At 48.7% G+C, this 10057-nt stretch overlaps 1 protein-coding gene across 2 annotated transcripts; it reads right to left on the minus strand.

The window, feature by feature from the left end:
- Positions 1–531: 531 nt before the first annotated feature.
- noc3l (NOC3-like DNA replication regulator) lies at positions 532–9723 on the minus strand. 2 transcript variants are annotated; one of them, XM_023842333.2, is made up of 21 exons: positions 9535–9723; positions 9215–9419; positions 8854–8977; positions 8277–8434; positions 7883–7954; positions 7659–7783; positions 7378–7539; positions 7182–7275; positions 5961–6136; positions 5264–5392; positions 4483–4614; positions 4292–4372; positions 4062–4162; positions 3811–3883; positions 3629–3692; positions 3485–3556; positions 3139–3320; positions 1483–1611; positions 1152–1249; positions 877–961; positions 532–784 (listed from the first exon to the last, which is right to left on the minus strand). In XM_023842333.2, exons 1-21 carry the CDS (start codon positions 9541–9543, stop codon positions 656–658), a joined length of 2400 nt encoding a protein of 799 aa, XP_023698101.2. In that variant the 5' UTR covers positions 9544–9723; the 3' UTR covers positions 532–655. The 2 variants fall into 2 exon arrangements, with proteins under 2 accessions (XP_023698101.2, XP_023698100.2); XM_023842332.2 differs by having other exon boundaries at positions 7659–7786; positions 9535–9722.
- Positions 9724–10057: the final 334 nt, after the last annotated feature.

A 10057-nucleotide genomic window follows, 5' to 3' on the forward strand; every position in this document is an offset into this window, starting at 1 on the left:
GCCCAGGGCCAACGTTTTGCAGTGGAAACGCACGGATCCAATTCCAGATTGAGAAGTCGTCCGGCACCACGTTCGAGGCAAGTCTGATGCTGCTTCTTGACCGCATGTCAATTTGGATAAAAGGGCTTGCTACATAGATTTTAAATTTTACTGAAGTACTCAGGTTCCTACAACTATAGCAGAACCAGGAAGTTCCTGCCGATTAATTCAGTTCTCAGTACAGTTCTCAGACCTGTTCCTGGTGCCTCCCCTGCCAGAATGTTTTCATTCCAATCCTACCTTAAATCAGGCTTATATGGTCCCTAATAGGCTAATAATGTCTGGCAGGTTTAAAGCAGTCCGGGTTGGAATGAAAACATTCTGGCAGGGGGTCCTCCAGGAACAGGACTGAGAACCACTGACTCCAATCATTCACCCTGATGAGGTTTTGTGTGTGGACGTGATAACTGTCACTCCAGGATGGGTTCAGAAGCCACCTGGACTGTTTTTGGAAATGATCATTTACACTTTGAAAAAGGCACTTAAAACATATTTAGAATAAAAATGTTCATCTTCAGAAACACATGATATATACATACAGTTGACCCTGTCCAGTTGGTACCAGCTGACACAGCCTTGAAGTCCATGCTGTACAGATGCTGTGAAACACATCCTCCTAGCATGAAGCATTCCCAAAATGTGTGGCGAAGTCCAAGGCCGACGAAGCCGTCGTATCCGCTAGAGCGTCGTCCACCTGTCTCTTTAACTGAGCGTCCAGAAACACGTCAACGGCGTCAAAGTGCTCCTGAAACACCAAAGCATGATGGGAAATCATTTCGACGGGAAACGAGAGCGACACACAGGGTATCCTTCACAGAACTCCGAAGAGGGCGATACCTTCTTCTTAGAGGAACTTGTGGGCACTGGGGGGTTAAAGGTCATGTCCTTGGGGCTGTACTCCTCAAACAGATCCACTGCCGACCTGCGGAATTTCAAACATCCATTTAAAAGCGTTAAAAAAATTCTGCACAGACAGTCAAACACACATTTGTAGAGTGGGAGGGAGAATTAAACAGAGCTTGCATGTGTGTCACAGAGCTGAACACACTGTACATGTAGAAGGCTCACTGCAGCCCGTCACTGGACAGTACCGGCACATCGAAAGCTCTCACCTCCTGCTCAACTCGGAGCTCAGGGCCCGGGAGCCTTCGCTGGGTGCCCCCACCACGAGGTGAGTGGCAAATTTCCTCACCATGGGGTGGTAGTGCCTCTGCAACACAAAGGCCTCACATCACATCACATGCTTTCTGTCCAGGGTTAGACACACAGAAGGCTGATCCAGACATGGGAAGGCAGGACGGACACTGTCTCGTTCACGGCAGATGTATACGTTTGTCTCACAGTGTACAGTGTTGATAACACTTCCTGAGTGTCCCTGCGTGTCCTGTACGTGTCTGCTGACTGCAGTATATTGTGCCGTCCTCCGGGGGGCGCCCCGCTCACCGTCAGCATGTGCAGCTCCCACAGCGCCGTGTTGTGAGGGTTACAGAACTCGGGCTCCTGCAGCTCGGGCAAGTAGACGCCGCTGCCCTGGGACTCATTGTCTAGCAGGAGGTCACACTTGGGAAAGGCCTGGGGGAGAAGGACGGAAACACACACACACACACACACACACACACACACACACACACACACACACACACACACACACACACACACACACACATTACAGCTGCTTGTGGGACAGACCCCTCCCCTCCCCCGATACTCTAAGGTATTTGTAACCTAGCAGCAGGCAGACAAAGGTTACAGGAGGTTAGCAAATGCCCACATATTACCTCAGCAGGGCCTCAAAGACAGCACCACCTGCTGGTGGGAGGTCACTGGTTTAGGTACCAATGGTTCCATTAGAGATAGACAGACAGTAGTGGTACGTGATACTGTAAAATTTGGTATCGATACCATACCACGTAAATACAAGGCCAGTATGGCTGATACCAATAACAATACCAATACTTTTTACTTATAAAAGCAGCTTATGTACTTTCGCGTAGGGGAGAAGGCTGTGTCATGGTTTTTTAGGTGAACGCATCTTCAATCTATAAGGTATACCCAACGTCATACAGGCAGGACTGTAGCCAGCTATGAGGTCACCGAGGTCTGGACCCCTAATTTTTCAAGAGCTAAAAATAAAATAAAAAATTTTAAGCTAAATTGTCAGCTGAATAAAAAATTAGGCTACCTAATGTTTCACAAAACTGAGAAATGAGTAAAAAAAAAAAAAAAACAGCTTATGAAGGGAATAGTATCAGTAATGTGATTGACGAGATCCACCCCCCCCCCCCCCCACCCCCAGACCTCACTACTTTTCAAACCCCGGTTACTGCCCTGCCTACAGGGATTAAAATATTGAAATGTTTTTGTCAAGGATGCAAGCGATGAAGGTTCTGGCAGTAGTACTGGCAAGAATTTAAAACTACTTTCACCCCTAGACATGACTAAAATATTACTTTCACCACTATATAAGCTACCTGGGTATTCGCCTCTCTGAAAGGACTCAGCCAGTGTCCTCCGTCTCTGTGCGGGGGGTCAAGGTCTGCCTAAGGGGTTTCCATTCTCTCTTCACTTCTCGCGTTTGTATAAATCGGTGGTGTTACCACAGCAGCCAACAGCCCTCCTACACACATCACACTGTGCGACATTTTCATTTACAGCCGTAAAATATCTCGACCTGACGCTTCTCCTTGCGTCATTGCCATCATGCCGTCTCTCACCGCAGCCTTCACGTGTCTGCTCAGCGCTGGCGAATCACGCAGGAAGGGGACCAGCAAAGTGTACAGGGAGATTGTGAAAGGAGTGGTGTTTGCACGGAAATATCTACTTTTGATTAAACAGGAGCAACATACTGAACGTAGAGCAGAGAAACTGAAACTATCAACCCCATCATGCTAGTATCAATCTGTTACCAACATTGGTATTGATAGTATCAATATTTGGATTGATCCACCCATCCCTGATAGATAGACTTTATTAATCTTGAAGAAAATGTTACTAATATATACTATACTAGAATAGTAATATTTACTAATCTGAAACTAAGTTTACATATCAGTTACTATTACTCTGCATCGCCATCTGCTGGCCACGTCCACAACTCACATGCATCAGAGTCCTGCCGGACGCCAAGAGGCCCACGGTGGAGTTTGGCAGCACGTGCAGGCTGAGCGTGCTCATCCTCTTCAGGAAGGCCAGCGCCCTCTGGAGGGTGACCTGCTTCCTGCGCTTGGCCAGCATGGATTCTAGGCAGTGCAGCACTATGCGAACGTCGTCGTTCGTCGCCCCTGTGGAACACAGCACCTCAGTTGCCATAGCAATAAGACCACCTCGATTAGTCAGTCGTGAAGAAGTCATAAATATGGTGAGAATGGACCCCCTGCCACAAACCTGTAGTAAAACAAGAAGCCTAAATTCCTCTGCAGAACTGCAATGGTGGGGGGGGACTTACCTGCATGGAGGTGGAGCAAGATTTTGTACAGGTGTGTGTAGAACTTCAAAGGGTCGATGTTGAGGACGTCACCTGTTCATGAGAAACCAGGTTAACATGCATATACACACCAGGAGGACGTCAAGCTACGTCTGAGACACTGACCTTGACCAGACAGGATGGTGAAGGATGTCTGGATGCAGTGGAGACACTCACGGTAGGTCAGGTCCTTCACAGAGAAATTGGAGAGTCATACAACCCAACTGGGAACCACATTTGGTCAAAGGGGCTGAAAGGTCCAGCTTAAACACCCTGAACAGTACGAGAGGAAAACCGCACCCCCTCACCTTGGACTCGATGAGATTATGCAGCACTGTCAACAAATCATCGAAGAACTCCAGATTTATGAGGTGAGCAAACCTTCAAAAGACAAAGAGTTCATGAGGATTACAGTTCGCCCATCCATACAGTGGTATCCACAGTGCAGTGCGCCCATCCGTACAGTGGTATCCACAGTGCAGTGCGCCCATCCGTACAGTGGTATCCACAGTGCACACCGCCGCATGACAGGGCAGGGAAATGGACGGTCTGCCCTTACTTGGCTAATCCTTCCAACACAACGGGCAGCAGCACAGACTTCTGGGCCTTCTTCAGTATTCGGAAGTAGATCAGGAACACGATGTTCAGGGTCTCTGTGTGCTGAGGGGACAGAATGCCAGTGTCAGACAACACATGCCATTCAGTCACTACACTGAGAAACCCAAACAGTCGATCTAAGCCACCATGCCACCTGCAAGCCGCTTGTTTGCCAACAGTGAAGGGGCTCACCAGCTTGATCTTTTTGTCCTTGCTTTCTGACGCCTCTGCTTCCAGCAGCTCCTTCTCCAGCTTCTCCTCGGCCTTCTTCCACTGCAGGAGGCAGGAGGTCGAAGGTCAGAGAGATCCGGTCACTCGCCACAGGCCAGCGCCAGGGGGGGACAGTCGACCACACCGGCGTAGACCAGCCCACCCCAACTCACCTTCCGCTGCATCCTCGACAAATTTTTCTTCTTCTCTTTGTAGGTCATGAACTTCTTCTTGGGAGCGACATGTTCTGTGTCTTTCTTTAACTCCACCTCCTTTATCCTGAGGCTCAGCAAACACTTCAGCACCTGTTTGTGTGGCAGGGGGACGACGACATGTCATTTAAATAACATGGGACGTCCATCGAGTCACCTGCTGTCAGTGCAGCACCCGCATCGCGAATCTGTACAAACACCTAAAACCAGCTCACTGCAATGGATTAAACGAGGGCCCTTGGTACCGAAATTTTGGTACATCAAGAAAGTACCTAACATGCTGTTCTTCGAGGTGTTGGTTTTCCACTGAAGTAAAAACTGATACGCGGCATTTTGTACTGAATTCGAAAAATGGCTGTAGTCTATTACAGGGCTGGATGATGTGCGATATTAATATCAACAATGCAATACATATGTAATTTTAACATCGCTAGTAAGCTAGATTGAGATCAGACTTTTTCATACCTTCATACTGTACGGACATTATAGGGCAGGGGGTTTAAGTTTTACGAAAACATTTTCACCTGGAAAAAAACTTGCAAGTCCCGCCCCAAATTACTGGAGTGCCAAAAAAAATACCCCAGCTGTTTTAGTACTTTAAGTACTGTAACTTTTGTCAATAAAAAAGAGAAAGTACCATAAGTACCATAAGTACCTTAACAAAAGTACAATACAAGGTGTAGTGACCTAAGACTCATTCCTCAGGCATGTTATACCGAGACAGCAGAAGGACCAGCCTCACCTCTGGGTTCACGTCGTAGTTCCTGCTCTTGACCAGTCCTGAGATCACCTTCACCATTCCCAGCGAAGCATGGCCCATCTTATCCTGCTTCAGGAGCTTCTTCACATGTTCACAGCACATGGTGGACACCTGCAGGAGGGGAGTGTCGCATGAGGACCTGAGTGAAGCACCAGACCGCCACATCTCCAGGACATGACAGTGAAGCAGCGTTTCGGGCCCTCAGTGAAGTCCCAGCTATTGGACTAACACTAATGTTCCTCAGCAGATCTTTTTAGACTCCTGTTTGCTCCACAAGATCCAGAGAAGCTGCGTACAGCACACTGGTTGTTACTCTTGTTTGTAAGCAAACTTATAAAATACCTTCCATCTTCTGTAATTATTTTCTTCCAGTATAGAGTTACATGGGACTTGCAGTGCATCACAGGAAGCACATAAACAAGGCAAAGGACCACCTAGGAGAGATGATTCACCAGACTGCATGTGTGGGAGGAAACCCAGGGAAGAACCTGGGAGAACATGCATCCTCCACCCAGAGCAAGGCAGCAGTCAGATCCACAGTCCTAGAAATGTGAGGCTACTGCCCCCCCCACCACCGAGCCTCCTCTCAGAATGAAGAACCACCAGGTCTAACATGGTCTAACTGGCAAGCAGACAGAACCCGGTTCCGAGCCAGCGGCCAACTCCGCGCTGGGCTCACCTCGGGGCAGGCGTCGTTCAGGAGGGGAGCCACCATCACCAGGATGTTGTTGTGGAAGTTGAAGTGGGGCAGGGCCACCATCAGTTCGCAGAGACACCGGATGGCTACCAGGGCCAGGCCCTTGTAGGCCTGCAGGCTCACTGTCTCGCTCTTCTTCTTCTTCTTCTGCTTCCAATCTGTTGGGGAACAGAGATGCACAAGGGCGCCCCCTGTTGTACCTAGACAGACACTGAATATGACCACCTTTAAGGCTGCCGCATACTTCAAACGGAATTAACGGAGTCAACGTCCTATTAGCAATACGACGCATGAGTGGTTATCACTGTGGACAGCAACTTCCATAGATAATAGATAACAGATCTGTCATCTCCTTTATTAAAATGCCTCAACATGTTTATATGTACTCTGTATGTGGGTCTGCTGCATGGAAAACATTCTGCACCCTCTAGGCTTGTGGCGAGACATAGAATGAGAACTTCGCCGGTGTGTTCGATTTCATTTTGCCAGGATGTTATTTGAAGTATGTGGCCACCTCTATGTACGACAGTGACCTCAGTGCACCAACAGGTAGGGTGCTGGTTTAGTACCTTTCCTTGTAACCCTAATGCTGCTGGTTCAAGTCCATCAAGAGAAACACCTATAGTACTTCTGAGAAAATCACTTAAGGATTCCAGTAAAGTACATGACATTCATTCATCCATCCATCCATCCAGCTTGTGTACCCACTTGTCCTATTCTGGGCTGCAGGGGGTCCGGAACCAATTCTGGACGCTAAAGGCACAAGGCGGGGAACAACCCAGGATGGGGCGCCAATCCATCACAGGGGACACACTCACACACCATTCACTCCTAGGGACAATTTAGTTACTCCAATTAGCCTGTTTTCGGACTGGGGGGGGGGGGGGGTACCAGAGTATCCAGAGGAAACCCCACGACGACACGGGAAGAATAAGCAAACTCCACACACATGGAGCCTTGCATACAAAACGATGGGTCTGCTAAATGACTGATTAGACACAGCAAACCTAGGTAAACTGCTTCTTCCCGTGTCACAAAGATGCCCACCCACAGTCCAAAAACACAAGGTCTTCAAAGTTCCCCCAAGCGTGTAGTCGTGTTTCCCCAGCCTAGTGCCCTGTGCTGCCTGAGACAGGGCGGAGTTCTTAAAGCACTAATTGAGCCTCATCGGCCATCACAGAAGCTTGGAGGTCCAGCCTGTACCTTTCACGGTCTGCTCCAGGTCCTCCAGGTAGAACTTATACTGGCTCACCAGGCCCTCCTCGAACTCCCGCAGCTGCTGCGTCTCCTTCTTCACCTGGGGGGGGGCACACGCACGCCGCAGGTGTGACCGAAGCCACGGATGCGGTTACTCGGTAACGGGAAAGCGAGTTTGGGGGGGGGGGGCTTGAGGGGGTACCTTGGTCGCCTTCTCTTCCTCGGTCAGAGGCCGGATGCGGTAAGATGGGACGATGTCCTTGAGGATCTCCATCAGTGAGATCATGACCACCTTCCTGACGGTGACGGCCACGCAGGGGTCGGCCTCCATCAGCATGGACCGTAGCTCTTTCAGCTTCTTGATCTAAGAAGCATGTCCACAAAGCCTCCTCAGAAAACAGTACCCCCTAGCCTCACAGGTCGCCACATGCTGGTTAAAGACTCCCCCTCCATCCCATAATGCGCATCACCACGGGGACTCACGTTGCTGGTGGGGTCTGAAAGGATGGCGGAACCCAGGCCAGCGATGCGCGTCTTCCTGTCTTGGAGCCTCTGTCTGCGCAGCTGCAGCTGCTCCTCGGGGTCCAGTGCAGACATGTCTATGGCCTCTGCTGAGGAAACATTACATCATCACACATCAAGCCAGGTGGAGACTCAGCATTAGAGGCAGGAAAGCAGAGCAGAAACCAGCCAGTCTAGTTCAGTACCATATCCAGATTCGTTCTCCTCTTCCTGCAGTTCAGCCTCTTCCTCTTCCTCCTCCTCTGCCTCCTCCACCACTGCAAGAAGTAATGATACATGCATGACACATGACAAAGGTTCACATATTTATATTACATAATTAGGAGATGCCTTTGTCAAAAAGCGATGCACAAGTGAGGATCGAGAGCAAGAGCCAGACAGCATCCCTGGAGACAATTGGGGCTTTGTGGTGCGGCAGTAAGATGGCATCACTCCGCTAGTAACGGGATTTGAACCAGTAATAACTCACAGAGCCTCTTAGTATCCCCAGGGCAAGCAGCTTCAGAAACACTAATCAGGCCGCTATTATGTGGCATGGCGTGTTGGTGCCTGCGGAGAGCGCCGGAGTTATCATCGCACCTGGCTTCTCCATGGTCTGCCGGATAATGCCAGTCTTGTCTTTGATTGGCAGCAGATGAATGACCTCCTTCTTCTCCTCCGCCGGCATCCTCCTCGGCTTCTTCTCGTACGTCTCCACAGCGTTGCCCGACTTTCGTTTCCTAGCGTGCACCGGCTCGCTGCATATTCATGGGGCGGAGATGGACCCCGGTCAGCCCTCTCGCTCCTTGGCCGTTTATAGGGGCCACGCTACAGGCTGCAGACGCCCTGCTCATAAAGGCCTCGCTGTTTTCGCTAAAGACACATGCATTATCCACACGTTTACCCGAAACTGTAACGTCAGTGTGATCCTGAAACCTAACCGAGGTAGAACAGGGCATGAGACCAGGGGACACAGACTATAGGCAATTATAGACAGCAATTCACATGACATGTTTTTGGAATATGGGAGGAAGGAAGCCTGCATGAACACAGAGACAACATGCAATGTCCACTCCAACGTCCAACCCTGGAGGCGTGAAGACCATGAACCAAGACAATAATTCATGATAAGCCAATAAGACATTTCACAGCAGGCTAAGAGGCGGGGCTCTCATACCAGGAGGATATGTCTCTGGTCAGGAATGAAGCCTTTTGGCCCATGGCTCTCATCTCTTCCAAGTCATTTTCCTCCATCATGTCCACCGGGAGTGATTCCTCAAACTCCTCCTCAGGCTCTTCCTCTTTACATAATTAATTATATAAGAGGACATGTGCTTAAAGAATTTCGTATAATCAGATGTCATTGCCACACTTGTCAGCAACAATAATATCAGTAGTAAGCTAAAGAATACTCCCACCAGTACAACTTAATTATAAATGCTGGATTTTATCCTGATGCAATTTTACAGATACTGCGACGTTCAGTGCTAGTTCAGTATTTTTGTAATGCTGGTACGATAACACGGTAAGCCGCCCACCTGCCCTTTTCTTGTACCGCTCCAAAGGAGCAGGAGTCCTAAGCGACTCATCCTTCAGCGCCTGGCGGAGTCTCTTCTGCTCTTTACGGTACTTCTTGCTGCTGCTCTGCTGCTTGAAATGGCGATTCTTCAGTTTGTTTTCAAGCTTCACGTTGCTTGTTTTAAGCAACTTCCGAAAGGTCGGCTTCCTTTTTTTACTTCTCGGCTGTGAAAAAAAACGCTCTTTATTCACCGATGAACTAGAGAATTCATCCCCCACTGCAAAAACCACGATATCAACTTAGTTTTCACTTCACATAGAACATCTTGTCAGAACTTACCGGTCCCATCTTGAATTAGGTATGTATTGACGTCAACGAAGGTTGTTGGATATTTTATATTATTGCAGCTGTTTATGATCATAAACAACTCTAATATGACTGCAGTATATTCTAAATACAACCAATAACGACCCACGTGTTACCCCCACTGAACTGGAAGCAGTCGGTGTTGTGTAAAATGCATGAATGGAGGCATGACAGAGTCGAGCCGCAGTTTGAAGTTACTGCCCCCAGTGGCATGGAGGACTCTGCTCATGCATACCAGTGAAACAGTGCACATATGTAAGTAAATATAAAATTCAAAAAGCAACAATGGGCTGTAAATGACTAATATCGATGCACAAAAATAAAACATATACACAGTTAGTATTTCGCAAATATAAAATTGTGGGTTTTCATCAGTGCAATCTGCGTTAAAGAACAAGTCATGCGCACTGATGACATTTTTAGTAGGATAAGACCACCAGGTCAGGTGTGGCCCGTACGGGGGTCAAACCGGCGTTCCTGATGTTATCGTCGTACG

This window comes from Paramormyrops kingsleyae, chromosome 20, assembly GCF_048594095.1.
Source record: "Paramormyrops kingsleyae isolate MSU_618 chromosome 20, PKINGS_0.4, whole genome shotgun sequence".
Lineage (NCBI taxonomy): Eukaryota > Metazoa > Chordata > Actinopteri > Osteoglossiformes > Mormyridae > Paramormyrops > Paramormyrops kingsleyae.